The 18,273-nt window shown below is 44.5% G+C and overlaps 1 protein-coding gene across 1 annotated transcript in view; it reads right to left on the reverse strand.

The window, feature by feature from the left end:
- Positions 1-17,647, reverse strand: part of COL17A1 (collagen type XVII alpha 1 chain) — a 68,945-nt gene extending 51,298 nt beyond the window's left edge. Inside the window, exons 1-4 of the mRNA XM_039482334.1 lie at positions 17,590-17,647; positions 4,059-4,124; positions 2,753-2,797; positions 1,444-1,539 (exon numbers count right to left, since the gene is read on the reverse strand). Coding sequence (XP_039338268.1) covers positions 1,444-1,539; positions 2,753-2,797; positions 4,059-4,113 — 196 coding nt within the window. The 5' untranslated portion in view covers positions 4,114-4,124; positions 17,590-17,647. The remainder of the gene's footprint in view (positions 1-1,443; positions 1,540-2,752; positions 2,798-4,058; positions 4,125-17,589) is intronic.
- Positions 17,648-18,273: the final 626 nt, after the last annotated feature.

An 18,273-nucleotide genomic window follows, 5' to 3' on the forward strand; every position in this document is an offset into this window, starting at 1 on the left:
TTTTTTTCTCCTGCTGATAATAGCTCTTCTTAATTAATTAGCCTCTTACAGTTGGTATGGCTTCTTCCACCTTTTCGTGTTCTCTGTATGTATATATATTTCTTACTATATGTTCCATTCTATCCATCTGATGAAGTTGGCTGTAGCCCATGAAAGCTTATGCTCAAATAAAGTTGTGAGTCTCTAAAGTGCCACAAGTGCTCCTGTTCTTTGTAAATTTAAGGGTCAGTGTGACACAGACACAAAAATTGCTAAGTTGATCTCAGCAAGTAGGGGATGCTGATGGAACTGAAGCTCCATGAAATGGGGGCAATGAAAATGGAAAACATCCATAAATCCAAGAGACGGTGTGTATATTTGTGAGACTGCTCCCCTGACAGAATGAGGACCTGTTTCCTTACTCTGCCGTTGCTCAGTTACTCTGCTTCCTGGAGAACTAGCATAGGGGTGAACGTGAGTCATGAACAAGGAGTCTGGAACTTGGATGCTGTTAAATCCAGGCTTACGAGAGGGCTCCTTTCCTACTCACATCGGAGCAGCAGCAGAAGGGAGACAGGCCCGCATCTCTTTCACTGATTGTGGTGTGTGGAAGGACCTGACCCCTGTGTGAATTCTAACATTGGCATTCGAGTCAGAACACAGAATAGAGTGTCAGCTGTGACTGAGCATGATATATTCATGGGGATCAGTGGGGGTGACAGTGGACGTCATCTTTCCATTAGCGCATAGAGAATTTGTCCTAGGGATCTCAATAGAGAATGAGCAAGGGCCAGGACAGGGGTACTCCTCTACTCCTCCCCGTCCCTCCACATACTGCACAGTTGCCTTTAGAAAATGTGATTGTGGCACAGAAAGCAAATCTCCAGATAATTGGTGCCCGACCTTTCGAAGTGCTCGAGCAGTTTGAAAGACGGAATCTGCCTTTCATGGGAAATTTTGAGGTGATTTTCTGTTTTGAACCAGAACAAAAAGTCTAAATGCTGGAAATGTTCGCCAGACAAAAAATTTCCCAAAGGTTAGAACTGAAACATCAGAAAGAATAATGCAGCGTTTGCGAACTAAACAAAACTCCAACATGTGGAAACGACACTTCTCTTGATCCTTCCGAGAGGAAAACGGAAAAATTTCATGGAAAATGACATTTTCCCCATGGAAAGCGTCAATTTTGACAAAGCTGCATTTTCTGATGGGAAATTTTGGGTGTAAAAAAACCGTGACCAATCCTACAAGGTGCCGCACTTGTCCTATTGACTCCAGCGGGAACAGAAAGTTCTCAGCACCTTGTAGGGGTGGGGCTATTGCACAGAAAGTGCTCTCACTAGTTGCCCATGAATGTTTTCTGTGTTTTCCCTTGGCTTGGACCCAGTCCCTGCCCCTGCGCCCCACCCCTGTGAAGCTGCCTTTGCTTTCTGTTCACTCACTCTCCAGCTCATCGCTACCTACTTGAAGTCACGTAGCTGCTGCCATGGGTGAAAGTCCTCTTTTCCATTCCACTCCCTCCGCCGTGGGCTGTTTTGTGCCCTGTGCCGCTCCCTCCTTCTGTGAGAGACAAGCACACAATGAGATTTTCTGTGGCCAGAAGAGATGAGGATAAGAGCAAAAGAAGCTGCAGGATGAGGCACCACCAGGCACCCGAAGCTGGTGTTACGCTCCGTTACAGAGCCAGGGCTGTGGCTAAGGAGGTGTCTTTGGAACCATGTACAGTAGTTGGAAGGAGTTATCAGTGTTGGGGAAGCCAGCCAGCTGGAACCTCTTCTCTTTCTCCGGGCTCTGACATTCCAGCTGCCACAGCAAGGAAAGTGCTCAGATCATCTTCACTTTCCATCCTGGTTGCAGCAAGTCTCTTATCAACCAATTGCACGCAGGTCCCAAGAGCACACAAGATTCACCCAGGATGGTAAAGGGAGGAATAACTGACCCTTTATGTGCCCCGAGGGGATTCACCTTGAGGGAAGACAGGTTTTGCTGCCGCTGTGCTCCCTAAGGTCGTGTCCATATCTACAGCACTGCAGCAGTGCAGCTGTGCCGAGACAGTGCATGTTTTGAAGAGCTCTCCCATTGGCATAGAAACCCCATCTCTGCGAGCGGCAGAAGGTGTGTCGGTAGGAGAAGCTCTCCTGCCAACATAGCGCTGCGCCCACGAGCGCTTATGTCAGTATAACTGATGTCGCTCAGAGGGGTGGAAGCATCACAGCCCTGAGCGACGTACGTTTTGCTGACATAGGCTGTAGTACAGACATTTTTCTGTTGGTGGAAGAGAAGCTGGGGGAGATACAGGAGCCCTGCCCGTGGCAGCTGCTGTGGAGATGAGCTAAATCAGCACACCCCATAGCCACTCTGTCTTTGTCCCATCCCCAGCCAGTGGCACCCTTTTTTGGTTTTCTTTTTTGGGTGTCCTTAGTTTTCTATGGGCCTAACATTTCTCAGCCTCATCCCTGGGAGCCACTCCTGCTCTGGAACCCTGTACCCTGGCGTAATCCCTGGATAGATCTGGTCTAGGACCCTTCACAGACTATCCCTTGCTCCTTTCTTTCCCACTCAAATGGACCCCCAAACCCTGTCTATTCTAATGATCAAGAAGCACTTTTTCTGGGAGGCAAGGGGTTCTCAGACCTGCACAGTGCTTCTCTGAGGCTGATGCACTGATACATGAGGACTTGTGAAAATCGCACCAACACGCATAAATTGCACGCATGTGCCCACACACACACACCACTGAGGATGGACAGCACAATGTAAAATGTCTACTTACTTGGTGGTAAGGACGTCAGTCTTGTGGTTACTGACTCTGTAATAACTGGGGAAAGAAAACGGTGAGGTTATGGCCCTGAAATCTAGCCAAGCAAGGTGCAAGTTTTATTTCATGTCTATGGAATAATGGCTTTCCAGCCAGCTTTGTGGTAGCACACACTCTGTTTGTATGCTTTTCTCTGGTGCTTGTCATTGCAGTAGCTGAGTTCCTCACAGACATTAATCAACTTGGCCTCACAACAACCCCTTGTGAAAAAGGGAAGGATTATTATGTTAATTTTACAGATATAGCACTGAAACATCTAAGCCTCAGGTCACACAAAATGTCTGTGGCAGAATCAGCACTCAGGTCTCCAGAGTGGAGAGTGCCTCAACCACCAAGGCTATCTCTGTGGTGAATTATAAAGGGCCCTCTAAATGCTCTTGTAATGCCGGCAGACCCTGGTCGTCATCGGACGGGATCAAACCTGGGACCTTTGGAGCTTAACGCATGAGCCTCTACTGCATGGGCTAAAAGACACTTTTCTCTTAACCAAGGCTGTAGCCGACTCATCAATCTCTAGCTGGTCTCACTGCCACTAGAGGGGGACAGAGCGCCACACCAAGCATGCATGGATTACGTACTTCCCCTAGTTGAGGAAATGCATCCCGAGCTTCAGAGACTTCCCAGTTGATACCCTGGATAAGCCCTCACTTGTAATGCTGCTAGACCCCGGTCATTGTTGGCTGGGATCAAACCTGGGATCTCTGGAGCTTAACATACTAGCCTCTACTGCAGGGGTAGTCAACTATTTTTTTCAAGGTCCAAAATTTCTTGGACAAGGTATAGTCAAGGTCCAGACTCCAGAGAAAATAATGAAAAAATAGTAATAACAATAATGATAATAATAAGTAAATAAAAAGATTTCTGGATCCGTTCAAAAGCATCTGGAGGCCCAGATTTGGCCACGATCCATCTGTTGTCTACCCCATCTCTACTGCATAAGCTAAAAGTCACCTCTCTTTTAGCCAAGGGTGTGGCAGACTCATAAATCTCTAGCTGGTCTAGCTGCCACTAGAGGGGGACAGAGAGCCACACCAAACAGGCATGGGTTACACGCCAGAATGTACGATGTGGCCTCTGAGAAATTCATGCTGTTCCACATTGTGGGAAGATTCAGGCTTTGAGACCTGAGATAGCTGCACAATTCAATTCTGGATCTAGGTTCGAATTCTAACCCCCTCTAAAGTTCAGGGTGTTCGGATCTGGGTTTTGTGGTTGGGGCCCATCTCTGACGATGAGATTTTGTTTTAAAAGCTTTTCTTACGTCTTTCGGTGACTTCTGTTCCATCCCGTTTGGTTTTCTTCGTTACTGAGTCCATACCATCACCACCTGAGGGGAAAGCACAGAGACCTCATTGAAAGGGACACTGTTTTGTAGTCGTTCAATATCAGCACTAGGACATGCTGTAGGTCAGGGGTCGGCAACCTTTCAGAAGTGTTGTGCTGAGTCTTCATTTATTCACTCTGATTTAAGGTTTTGTGTGCCAGTCATAGATTTTTAATGTTTTTAGAAGGTCTCATTCTATAAGTCTATAATATATAACTAAACTATTGTTGTATGTAAAGTAAATAAGGTTTTTAAAATGTTTAAGAAAAATTTAAAATTAAATTAAAATGCAGAGCCCCCCGGACCGGTGGCCAGGACGCGGGCACTGTGAGTGCCACTGAAAATCAGCTCGCATGCCGCCTTCGGCACATGTGCCATAAGTTGCCTATCCCTGCTGCAGGTAGAGGCCCGGTCATGCTATCAGCTGGCTGACAGCCCCAAATGTATCCAAGTGGGTGATGAAGCAGCAATGAATGGTTTGCTCAGACACTCAAAGGACCTTAGTGCAGACCACCCCATCTATTTGTTGGAAGGGTTGGAGCCTGAGTGGGGCTCTTTCCTTCTTCAAATCTCTGTTTCTTTTGTCACTACCTATGCCGCTTAGCGCTCAAGGACTTGCTGAGGGACTTTATTTGATGCGCTCACTCACCCCCTCTACCAGCTTACATCTTTGCCAGCTGAAGATTTTGCAGCCCATAATATTTAAAAGCCAGCATAATTCATTTTTTTCTCTTTGTTTTCTCACTTGTCACTCAACGTCTCCATGGAAAGAGGAACATCTGGAGATATTCGATTTTTGTTAACTGCGCTATGGACCATGTACGATGTGGATCCACACTGTATAATATAGATCCACCCTGTACAGTTCATCCTATGTACAATGTAGATCCATCCATATGACCCTACAGAAATCCAGCCTCTATCCATCACATGCATGGCTCTATGGATACACAGTGTAGGTCCAGTAATGTAGCCCATGAAGGACCCTATATAGAAGCACAGGGTATGTCCACATAAGCTATATCTATCCAGAGCCAGGCAGCATTGCAAGTATGTCCACCAAACTGATGCCCATACAGTGCTGTGGCTCCCTAGATGTGCCTGTGTGGTCCCTATGAATGCATCCCATGTGTCTTGGCGTCCAGTGGAAAGTAATGGCATGAATTATTAAAGAGGGAGTTTAGTGGTATTTACAATTGCATGGCCTAAGGGTGAAAGAGTGGGGTTATTTTCTTCCTGCCCTATAGACAGTCTTTCAGTGTGTGAAGTGCCAGGGACATCTAATGGCTGGTCACTTTAGCCACAGAGAGATCATCACAGTCATAGGGCATTCCAACTGGACCCCATGCTTTCCGCACGTTTAACAGTGTCACATGAGTATTACTGGCTTGCTTGGCATCATCCTCCCTCTGAAACAGTAGGAGCCTACAGTGTTCCAGCAAGCTCAGGGCTGACTCCAAGAGCCATCCCGGGCAGTTCACACACAACAAGCCCTGACGCTCCAGGAGGACACAGGGAAGGCACACTGAGAAGGATAGAATGATAAAGCCAACAACAGAGATGCGAGTGAACTGGCTTGAAACATAGGGAGAGTTTAGATCTGGATCAAATCCAAATCTCATGACTTTAGCGTATCTCTGTAATTGCTTATCTCCAGCCCTGACTCTGAGGTAAGCTTAAATCAGGGGTTCTCAAACTGGGGGTCAGGACCCCTCAGGGGGTTGCAAGATTAATACATGGGGGGTCATGAGCTGTCAGTCTCCATCTCAAACTCCACTTTGCCTCCAGCATTTATAATGATGTTAAATATATAAAAAAGTGTTTTTAATTTATAAGGAGGGTTGCACTCAGAGGCTTGCTATGTGAAAGGGGTCACCAGTACAAAAGTTTGAGAGCCACTGGCTTAAATCAAAACACAAGATCCAAACCCCAACCCCACATATCTGCTCTGAGCAGAGTTAAAAACACAGGCCGCTGCAGAAGTTTTGTCTACCCTACTGATTCCACCCTTGTTACCACTGGAACTCGTTGCCAAATAGCTTAAGTGCAGAGACAGCTGTATTCATTACTGAAATACCACCCCAACTTAATGCCTTGTATCTTTCTCTAGTCAAAAATATAATCCCAGGCAGCCATAGTACTGACTGCCTAGGTTTCATAACACACCGGTACTACCAAGAATACTGCAGCTGGTAGGAAAACAAACATCAGCCAGGAGAAAAATCCCCCTGTGAGAAAGAACAATGCAGTTATTCAGTCCCAGTTTTACTCAGCAAAGGTTCCACAGCGTCTGAGGAGCAGTCTCAAATGCTAGAAATGAAATTTTAATCTATGAAAAGCATGGCAGCCAAATCTGCAGGTGAACTCTCCCCACTGCTAACAGGAACTCCATCTTATCTGAAGACTTGGACGTATAGAAAGCACCATATTTAAGGGCTGATTCTGCACAAGATTCAGGCAAAATTCGACACCAAGATCACAGGTGTCTGGTTTGAGCGAGAGCTCAGGATCAGGCCCTCAAGCACAGATGTGGTTCGCTTTACAGTTTATGGGTTGGATTCTTCAGTGCCTTGCACGTGGTGTCTTTACTTCCACCTTTGAAAAGCGAGGGTGAAACTCCACCACCCTGACAGGACAGCATGTTATCCTCATTTTGCATATATGTAAATGATGCCACCGTGCAAAAGGCATTGGAGAATCAGACACAATACCTGAAGGGAGAAGGTGCTGTAATGTCACTGACAAATTTCACCTTTCCCATTTGATATGGCTTGTCTTTAAATATCTCCTGCTAGGTACAAAACTGCCTAGGAAAATAGACAGGATGGGTTTAGAAAGGAAAATATCTATCAATCACTCTGATTAGAAACAGGGTAGTTATTCCTCTACCCTATATTTTATGTAATTGTTCAGAACAGATCTTAGGAAGGGCCTTACACAGCTCAATTTAAATGATAGCATGTTCATGGAGAATGTGCCCTCTTTCAATCATCAGTTAACCTGGGCCAGATTTTTAAAGCTGTTTAGGCACATACACCTCTACCCCGATATAACGCGACCTGATATAACATGAATTCGGATATAACGTGGTAAAGCAGTGCTCCAGGGGGGTGGGGCTGCGCACTCCGGTGGATCAAAGCAAGTTCAATATAATGCGGTTTCACCCATAACGCGGTAAGATTTTTTGGCTCCCGAGGACAGCGTTATATCGAGGTAGCGGTGTACCTCCCATTGAAATCCCCTTGTCTTCTTCTTTGTTCCTACAAATAAACCCAACCAAACCATTGGCCTGATCCTGTCAACTGCAGTGGGCACACAACCCTTAGCAATTTCAGTGGGAATCACATGGGGCCAGTACCTCACAGCATCAGGCCTCTTGTGTATCGTGACTAGAGAAAGCTCAGGGGGATTTTGGTTTCTGCAAGCCCCTATGACGTTAGTTTCAGTTTAGGGTTGGTGAAATAATTTTCCTCTATCATCTAATTTAGGCTTTAAGGTCAGAAGGGACCATTATGATCTTCTAGTCTGACCTCCTGCACAACACAGGCCACAGAATCTCACCCGCCCACTCCTGTAACAAACCCCTGACCTATGTCTGAGTTACCGAAGTCCTCAACTTGTGGTTTAAAGACTTCAAGGTGCAGAGAATCCTCCAGCAAGTGACCCGTGCCCCACACTGAAAGGGAAGGTTGAATACCCCCAGGGCCTCTGCCAATCTGCCCTGGAGGAAAATTCCTTCCCAACCCCAAATATGGCGATCAGCTGAACCCCGAGCATGTGGGCAAGACTCACCAGCCAGGCACCCAGGAAAGAATTCTCTGTAGTAACTCAGATCCCACCCCATCTAACATCCCATCACAGGCCACTGGGCGTATTTACTGCTAACAGTCAAAGATCAATTAATTGCCAGAATTAGGCTATCCCATCATACCATCTCTTCCATAAACTTATCAAGCTTAGTCTTGAAGCCAGATATGTCTTTTGCCTCCACTGCTCCCTGTGGAAGGCTATTCCAGAACTTCACTCCTTTGATGGTTGGAAACCTTTGTCTAATTTCAAGTCTAAACTTCCTGATGGCCAGTTTATATCCATTTATTCTTGTGTCCACATTGGTACTGAGTTTAAATAACTCCTCTCTCTCCTTGGTATTTATCCTTCTGATATATTTATAGAAAGCAATCATATCTCCCTTCAGTCTTCTATTGGTAAGGCTAAACAAGCCAACCTCTTTGAGTCTCCTTTCATAAACCAGGTTTTCCATTCCTCGGATTATCCTAGTAGCCCTTCTCTGTACCTGTTCCAGTTCGAATTCATCCTTCTTAAACATGGTCGACCAGAACTGCAGACAGTATTCCAGATGAGGTCTCACTAGTGCCTTGTATAATGGTACTAACACCTTCTTATCTCTACTGGAAATACCTTGCCTGATGCATCCCAAGACCACATTAGCTTTTTTCACAGCCATATCACACTGGCGGTTCATAGTCATCCTGTGATCAACCAATACTCCAAGGTCCTTCTCCTCCTCTGTTACTTCCAAGTGATGCATCCCCAATTTATAACAAAAAATCTTGTTATTAATCCCTAAATGCATGACCTTGCATTTTTCACTATTAAATTTCATTCTATTACTATTACTATCCTTTTAGCCCCACCTGTACTTCTTCTGCAATAATACACTCTCATCAAATGGTGAGATTAATGTTTAATGGAGCCAAAAACCTTTGATCCTATTCTATGTGAAGAATTTCACAGAACTCACTGATTGTGGATAAAACAGGCTGTGTAAACAACACTGAGGATTTCATTTAGAAACAAATGCCACTCCTTCCCTTATGTCTAACATGCTTTAAGGTGTTTCCTTACTGCGAGTCAAACCTTTTCAGGTTTCACTGTCCTTAGATTACTATCAGAACAAAACAGCAATATGCTTACCTTGACCCAACAGTCTAGGAATCTGACTATCCTATTCCGCTTTAAAAGCCATTCAATTTCAGTTGATTGTCAAGTCATTTTTTATCTCAATGATTCCAGGATCTGAGGCAGTATTTGTGTGTGGTCTGAAAACATCTGGCTAGTCTAAGTGGGAAAAGGATCATGACCTCTTGCCTTAGCTAATGGCATCCATTCGCATGGAAGCATAATCCACTGCATAGTGTGTATTATATTTCCCCGTCTGTGCCTGATTCGCAGATAATGTGAGTATGCTGCTCAGGCTTTGGTGAATAAAATAAATATCCCAGCCTATATACTATGATATCACTGAATTAAGTGAAATGCAGGTCAAATTCTTCTCTCAGTCATACCAGCATGAATCTAGAATAACTTTATTGACTTCAGCGAAGTTATTCTGCATTTACAGAAGTGCAAGATCAGAATCAGACCCTATGTGTGTTCTGTTTGCTTGTTGTATAGATTAATTTAAATGTTGATAATAATGGTGAATCGGAGGAGGTGCCTGACCAAGATTTAGATATGTTGTAAGGGTCAGATTCTTCACTAACACCCAGCAGCAGCCTTGTTGCAGTCAATGTGTGTTGTTTCTGATGGCAGGATTTGGGGCACTGCCTGGATTTTCTTTGCAGTGCATAATATGTCCACCTACTTGCATTGCTCAAAGAAAAACAGATCCAAAATTCAAAGCAAGAACATTTTGTTCTGCACAAATCACTTATTCCTATTGTAAAGAGGGAGTTAAAAATTCCTGTGCAATAATACTTTGCACTCTCCAGCAGTGGATCTCGAAGTGGGTAATTGCTATAACCACCATTTTATAGATGGAGAAACCGAGACACAGAAAGGTGAAGTGACTTGCCACTGAGCATCAGTTTCAGAGACAGGAATAGAACACAGGACTCCTGACTCACAGAACCAGGCTCTAATCAGTAGATCATGCTGTGCAAAGGATTAAAAGTGATTGGTAAACAAACATTTGCTGATTTTCACTGAACTAACTTTAAAAAGTGCGATATAATTCTTGGCCTTGTAATTTTAAATGCAAACAAATGTGTCCAAAAGTTCATGCTAAATGACTCACTACTGATAAATAACTCTGCTTTTCTAGAACTGTTTTATTTAAAGCAAAGTCGGAGTCTCCCAGAACAAAACACCACTTTAAAGTAGCACCTATTGCTGTCTGAACTGCAGATCAATGCACCTGGTGCCTTAGTATACCCTGAACCAGATTCTGCATCCAGCACTAAAGTATATAGCCTGTCGTAATCCTCTGATGCATTTCAAGTATGTTCATTTTTTAAAGCAATCACAAAGCTCCTTGCATTTTGCAGTGTAGATAGTCTTTCTTCCAGATCCTAACACAGACCATCAATCTATGCACCATCCTATTTGGATAATGATTTCACAATTAATATTCAAAGAAAAATACCTATGTCTTGGTTTATATTTCACACTTCTTAGCATCCATTTAAAAAGCAACCCTCTCTTGCAAACGTATAAACCAAAATAACCCAGAACATAAAGATTTGATAGTCTTTTTACATTGTATGTCCCATAGTAGAATGTACATTTCCTATATTTTACTTGAGAATACAGGTTTTTCCCCTGTAGGAATACAGGCTTCCCCCTAGAAAAAAAACAGGACACTTTATTTCTTCTTCTTTATGTTACTTACCTACGGTTCTTCAATTAAAGACTGGAAATCCCTCTTTCTCCTCAACTGTTTCCTTTCTATCAAAATTGGCCACCTACTCTTTATACCACATCCCTACAAAGGTGTGTTGAGTCTGAGTGATCCTCCAGGAATGTTCACTTCTTCTTGTAGTTAATGTATTCTATCCCGCTCCTCCTTGTCCGTTTCCATTTCTTTGCTCCCAAACAAGTCCTGACAAAGGTGTGTCGGTGGTTTCCTGCCTCGCTCCACCCTTCTAATTATCTGCCACTCAGCAAAAAAAAAAGTCTGCCTCCAGGAACCAAACTTTACTGAAGGCAAGAAAGAGTCTACCTACCTGCTTAGATAGATTAACCATTTAGATACATGGGGAACAAAGGCTGATGTCAGAGGAAATGTCCTATTATGGCTTTGCTTTCTCATACATGACCTACACATTTTAGGTGTGAATTTCATCTGCATTAGCTTTTTCTTACAGAAGGTTTGTAGAGTTCTAGCTGGCATCTCTGCATGGGTAACTGAGGCCAAATGTTATGCAATTTGTGTGCAATGGGCCAGATTCACAGCTAGTGGGTAAGTGGCATAGCTCCATTGAAGTCATTGGCCCTGTACTGTGTTTAAGCCACCACCAATATTTATGCAGTATTCAGGAGGCAGTTCTGATAATAGATAAGATGCACCAAAATGCATGAGGACAAACATCTCCGCCAGGTTCCACTTATGCAACCCAACTGAGTGGGGGATTGGCACTGGTGCAATCGATAGAAGAACTCAACCCAGCATCTTTAGTTTTCCATTGACTTCAATGGAATTGCACCAGTGTAATGGAGAGGAGATTGGGGTCCATTATCTTTGGTTCCTTACAGTAAATTTTCTACAGTGCGTAGGATAGTGGTTGGGACACAGTGCTTCCCAGCCACCCCAAAAGCTAGCTCATCTGCCTTATGGCTGCAGAGAGCTGGGTGGAAATCTTTTTGGAGCTCATCAAGGCAGCTCCTAGATCATTCAGAATGGTGACTGCAGAGTATTACAAAGCACTCAGCCTACCCCATGAGAAGCATGGCCAGTGCACAGGCCTGATAAACCGCATACAGTAATTAAATTAATTTAGGAGCCATAAGGCCTAATTCCTTGGGTCTGGCCAAACCAAACTTAGCACAGGACCTGATGGGGGAAGGTACCTTACAGCCATCCGGTTCATTGCTCACTTTTATTGTCAAGCTGACTTTGATCCTGTTTCTTCGAACTTCTCATTCAGTGTCAGTCTCCAGCACAAGTTACAGCAGTGTGCTCTGACCAAGCTCTGCTGCCCAGGGCGAGAGGGCCCAGCATACAGTGAGTTATTCCAGGGTTATGACTCCAAGGGCTTCCCCAGCCCCTCTGAGTCACTGGAGCTGCACAAAGGAACTGCATTGGAGTGGAAGGTCTGGGCCTTCATTTTAAAATTGTTCCAGGACTGGAATACCCCCTCACTCCCCATAATCTTTATTTTCTACTTTTCATAAAAGAAATAAATTAAATGAGCAGTGATAAAAATCTTGCTAAACTAAGAAAACAAAAGTACATATTTTGGATCATCCGGTGAGGACAATGACTAAGAAACCGGATACGTGCTTCTTGGCAACAGACTGTTTGTGGAGCTAATTTGATGATTAATTTTGTCCATTTTTATTGAACTTCCAAAGGGTGTGTGTGTGGGGGGGGGAGATAACATAGATTCCTTAAAAGGAAACAGAAAAAATGCACAGGTTGGAAACTGCTGAGTCAGGACTTAAAAGGGAAGATTTGGGGGGAATTGAGTGGCTTAGGTGGTGGGTAAAATTGTCATTTGATGGCCTTGGTGAAATAAATTGATGGTCTCAGTCCAGCACCTAGTGGACAGGCAGGTGTCCATTCGTATCACTCATCACAAGGTCACGATAGGCACGAGGTCCTGATTTACAGAGGGGCTGAGTATTCACATTTCCAGCTAAAGTAAATGGGAACTACAGGTAATCAGCACTGCTGAAAATCAGGGCTTAACTGTCTCCCAGTTTGACTGCCTCAGCAGAGAGCCCATGGACTAAGTGGGTCCTGGAGTCTGAACTCAACTGTCACCCTATACAGGTGGTCCCTTCGGGATAAGGAAAAGAGACATTTGTATTGGAGTGGGGGAGCAACTTGCATTCAGTAACTGAGATCTGTTCACGATGTGATTATTACAATGTGGGACATTTCTGAAGTTTGCTTCCTGGAATGTGTTCCATGTTAGCTTTTTCTGGGTGCCATAACTGATGGAGCTGCACAAACATAAACCAAAAAGATTGGAAAGACTGAGGTCTAGTAATGCCCACCCCTTGCCCTTGCAATAGCAGGAAATTGGGTGTACCTGTTTCTAACAGGTATCTCTCACTCATTGGTCCATAGTACAGAAAAAAAATGGCGCTGACAATTTACCCTGGGGAAATTCCAGTTAATCTGTGTCTTTGTCCTTGAATAGTCCAACAGTAGCCTCTAAACATTCCCTTTCTTTGAGCCATCTTCACAGATCCACTCGACGCAGAGAAAGATGAGATGGAAATGAGAAGACTGTGCTCTGATATGAACAGTTTCTGGCTGCGGTGGATGCAAATAAAGCTTTCTTCTCCCCTGAGTGCAATCTCCAATTTAAAGACTTGCCTCTCCAGACTGGCAAAACCCAGTGGAGGGACTTTGGGTCTGTCATTGAGGGAGACTTTCCATGCATCCTTTTGGGAGGGCAAGATGCCAGAATCTCTCAAATGAGGGCCTGCTAGATCCATGCTCAAGAAGCACTTGTCAGAGCTGACAATCTCACCCATTACTGGCCCATCTCTAACCATTCTGTTGTGGGGAGAATTACTGAGGAAGTTATGGGCAAAGCAGCTCTAGCACTATCCTCAGATTTCCTTTTCTGCTTTCACTCTGGTGTCAGGCCTGGGTGTGGAACGGAGATTGCACTAGACTTGTTGTTCTCTGATCTCCCTATATGGCTGGACAAAGCTCAAGCATCTGCTGATTCTTTTAGCTCCCTCAGCTGCGTTGATCCCATTGACTATGTGGTGTCGATAGGTTTGCAGAGAAACCTGGCAGGGATAGATGGAATCACTCCTGAGAGGCTCTTTTTATTTCTGAAAGCATCTACGGGGTTGTCTTATTGCTCATCTGCTCCCAGAGTCTCTCAATAGGGGGTAAATATTCCAGGGTTCTGTTCTGTCCCTGTTCAATGTGCCACCGGGGAGATAGAAAGGTGTCTGGGGTCCCAGTGCCCCTGATGACACTCTGGCCTTTCAGCTTTCCCAGCACCTGGCCAAAACTGGGGCTTAGATGAGTGTTAATTGGTTGAAGATCATTTCAGATAAAACACAGGTGAAGCTAATGGGATGAATGAAACAAGCAGAGATGACATCGACTCCTTTGATGGTGGGAGCACACCTGCCTTTTGTTAATCAGGTTCACAATCTAGGGGTTCTACTGGGTCCTCCGCTGAACTTGTTGACTAGATTGCAGCAGAAGCCAAAGACTCATGCTAGCAGCTGAGGACTACAGGGTATGTATGTGACATCACAGCTGGGGTTGGCAGGGATGTGACATAGGAACCACTATGGCAGCCCTATGCTTCGTGCGGGCTCCCCTACACAGGGTGGCAGGATACACTGGCTTGGATGTTTTAGGTCACTGGAGTAGTGGTGAAGCAACTGGGACAGGGCCTGTAATCTGGCTCTACGTCAGATGCACGAATATATTGGAAATATAAATCAATGAGCACATAAGGAGTACGAAGCCTACCGCTGAATTAGAATAATTCACACAACGCACAGTCAATCTTCTCACAACGCACAGTCAACCTGTGGAACTCTTTGCCAGAGGATGTTGTGAAGTCCAAGACTATAACAGGGTTAAAAAAAAACTAGATAAGTTCCTGGAGGATAGGTCCATCAATGGCTATTAGCCAGCGTAGACATGGATGGTGTCCCTAGCCTCTGTTTGCCAGAAGCTGGGAATGAGCGACAAGGGATGGATCACTTGATGATTCGCTGTTCCATTCACTCCCTCTGGGGCATCTGGCATTGGCCACTGTTGGAAGACAGATACTGGGCTAGATGGACCTTTGGTCTGACCCAGAATGGCCGTTCTTGTGTTCTTATGTTAATAAAATAAGTGTGTCACGCTGCATCTGTTGTGAGTACAGATGTGGCGAGAGTCAATGGAGCTACAGCAATTTATATCCTGCACCGAAAAGGATGTTATCGTCACATATGGTAAACTCACGACGATATCTGTAAACGGGCTTCCATACTTTGCTAGGGCATGCCTATATCGTTTTTCTCCCTACACAATGTGTGCTCAAAGATAAATCACTTACACTGAACTAACTGGTCTGGTCACAGAGTGCTGTTGACTCTCTTCTCATAACTTAAAGAAAACATGGTACATTCATATGCTGGAAATGTGCCTGGGAGCCAAATATTATTGTTGTCCGCAACTTGAAAGAGAGATGTATATCACATGATGAAGATGTAATGCTTGCAGAAAAATGTTCAGGCAATTCTGCTCCTATTGACATGTTTCCATGGGGTTTGTGGCCAGTGACTCAGACTTGATTTTGGTTATAACATTGCATGTCCGCACAAAGACTGTTAACAAAAGGAGAAGATGACCACACCTATCTCTGTTAGCAACTGCAGCTCCTAAAGTACCTCTGCTTTGCACATTCAAGCCATGGCAGCAGCTTAGCCAATCAGACCTCACTCACTTATTCACTCATTGACTCAATGCCTGAAGTCCACATCTTATGCATCACTTGAGAAATTCATCATGAATAACCCAAGGCATGACAGGAAGCCTGTAGGTGACTAGCCATTGCCTTTGGGGTACCTGGAGGGGAACACCTCCACACACAGGGCCAGGATACAAGAACAACACTATTCACTCAGTGAAGCTGTGGGCTGCCAAAGCACTCCACCTTCAAGAATGGGAATGCTGCCTATCTTCTTTCTATGTTCATTTCTTATAGAATGTAAGATCCTTGGGGCTGGGACCTTCTTTTTTGGGTTGTGTTTGTACAGCACCTAGCACAAAGGGCTCCCGGTCCATGATTGGGGCTCCTAATTGCCACTGCAATACCAATAAATAATAATACAGCTACATACCCTGGTTGGAGACCATTGGTACTAGTGCAATACAAATATATAATAAATAATAATAATAATAATAATAAGAGACAATTTATCTGTAGTTATTCCTTGGCTGGGGAAAGATGCTTTGGCTACTGAAGTGCTGCACAGTGTCTCATAGCTACAGGACTGGTTCTAATAATATGAGCCTTTGTGATGGAGACAAAATAGATCTGTGCCTCTTTTGGTGCCCTTTGTTCTCTGTGCCTCTGCTGGCACATTTATGCCCTGACAGGTGTCAGGTTGCATGCTGGGATTTGACTGTCAGAGCCAGAAGTCATCACCTGTGCCATCGTTGCCTAGTGTGGCATATAGTTTCGATTGTTAATTATTTCTGAACTACTCAGTGAACTAAGCATGTGGGGCAAACAGTATTTTCCTCATGACCTCAGACATTCCTAATGATGTTCCAATCTTCCACTGGGAGTTTGGTGATTAGAAACCTGCCACTGCAGCCCAGTGAATCACAGAAGCTGCCTGGGGATGCATCAGTGAAGCAAATGAATCTGACTGCTGGGTCTCTGTAATGAAGTGCTGTGGGTAAAGGTTGAGATTAACTTTCCTTCTTTTCACTGCAGGGCATGAGTGATAAGTAGCTGCCCTCACCTTGTCTTCGTGTTAAATGAGCCCCCTGAAACATGTGTTGAAAGCATATGACTTTTATCAGTCACTTATAGCTAACACATTGATCTGATGCCATTAGTTACACGTGATGGTCAAAAGCTACCTAATGGAACTGGTCAAAGAGTGAAAAAATGGATCCAGCAATGTTTCCATGAATTAAAGTACATGTCTGGTTCAAGGGGGGTCACATAACTCATTTTCATTAGCATTTAGACAACTTCTGGTAATTTGCTAAAATTCCTGTGAATCCCAAAAGTTTCACAAATTTTAGCACAAGTTGTTATTCAAAAATTTGTGCCAGAAAGTGATTCTCCTGTTTAAAATGTTTCAGTCATCCAGTCGGTGGTCAGAATCAATACCATGTGACTTAGGCAACCAACTTGCACAACACAAATAAAAATAGTGAATGGAGAACACTCAAAGTGAGCAGTTTGCAAAGAACCTGCAGTCTGAAAAATTGTTCATACAAAGCCTTAGGTGAGCACTTACAAGTAACTAACAAGACTGAAGCAAATCAGGATCAGTTTGTCAATGGTTCACTAGCTGCAAAAGGGCCAAAATTCACAGCAAATATTGGTAACGAACAATTAACCAGCTCTGCTGTCTACCTAGCCACATGCTGCAAGTCTTACAGTTGTTAAAAAAATCATTATGGAGACTATGCAATGGATAGGCCAATCCCAACAAGATGAGCTGCACAGCAGCCTGAGAAGGTACATCCCTTAGCCCTGGTCTACACTGGGCGGGGGCGGGGATCAGGGCCGGCGCAACCCATTAGGTGACCTACGCGGTCGCCTAAGGCACTAACATTTGGGGGGCGGTGACCACGGCGGCTGGATCTTCGGCCGCCTCGGCTCTCGTTGGTATTTCGGGGGCAGGACCTTCCGCCGCCTCAGTCAGGGGCACCATTTCGGGGGCGGGACCTTCTGCCGCCTAGGGCGCCAAAAAAGCTGGCGGCACTCCTGGAGAGGATCTATCTAAGTTATGCAACTTCAGCTATGTAAATAACATAGCTGAAGTCAACGTGCTTAGATTGACTTACCGTGGTGTCTTCACTATGGTGAGTTGACTGCTGCCGCTCCCCCATCGACTGCCTGCGCCTCTCGTGGTGGTGGAGTACAGGAGTTGATGAGAGAGAGCTTGGGGGTCGATTTAACGCATCTAGACTAGACATGATAAATCGATCCCCGCTGGATCGATCGCTGCCCGCCGATCCGGCAGGTAGTGTAGACATACCCTTAGAATGGTTCCCTGGAAAATAAGATAGAGAGTGTTTGAGATTTAAAGAAATCTCCAGGGTTACACCACCATCAGAAAACAATAAAAATCCACATTGGTGGGATACCCTCCATGGAAAATTTGTGCCAAAGCTAAATACACTCATTCAGTGGCTATGCACCTCCTGCGTTCTGACGGGGATTCTCGTTGGCAGGATGGGAAATGCACGGGAGGAGAGGAGTTGTCTTTTTACATGGAATCATGACATTAAGTGGAAGGTATCACGGAGAATTATTTTTTTAAACTCCCCTTCTCCATTAATAACATGGATTCTTTTCTAGAATTGATGGGTTTTCAAAAGATTTTAGAAGTGCAGGTCCCACTGACATTCAATCATTTAGGCACATTTGAAAATTGCACCCAACATCTTTAATCCAAGATTAACTCTTTGAGGTACTTGTGCATTGAGAATGAAATTCACCCCAGTGAAAAGGGCCCGTGCAAGACC

This window comes from Mauremys reevesii, linkage group 7 (assembly GCF_016161935.1).
Source record: "Mauremys reevesii isolate NIE-2019 linkage group 7, ASM1616193v1, whole genome shotgun sequence".
Lineage (NCBI taxonomy): Eukaryota > Metazoa > Chordata > Testudines > Geoemydidae > Mauremys > Mauremys reevesii.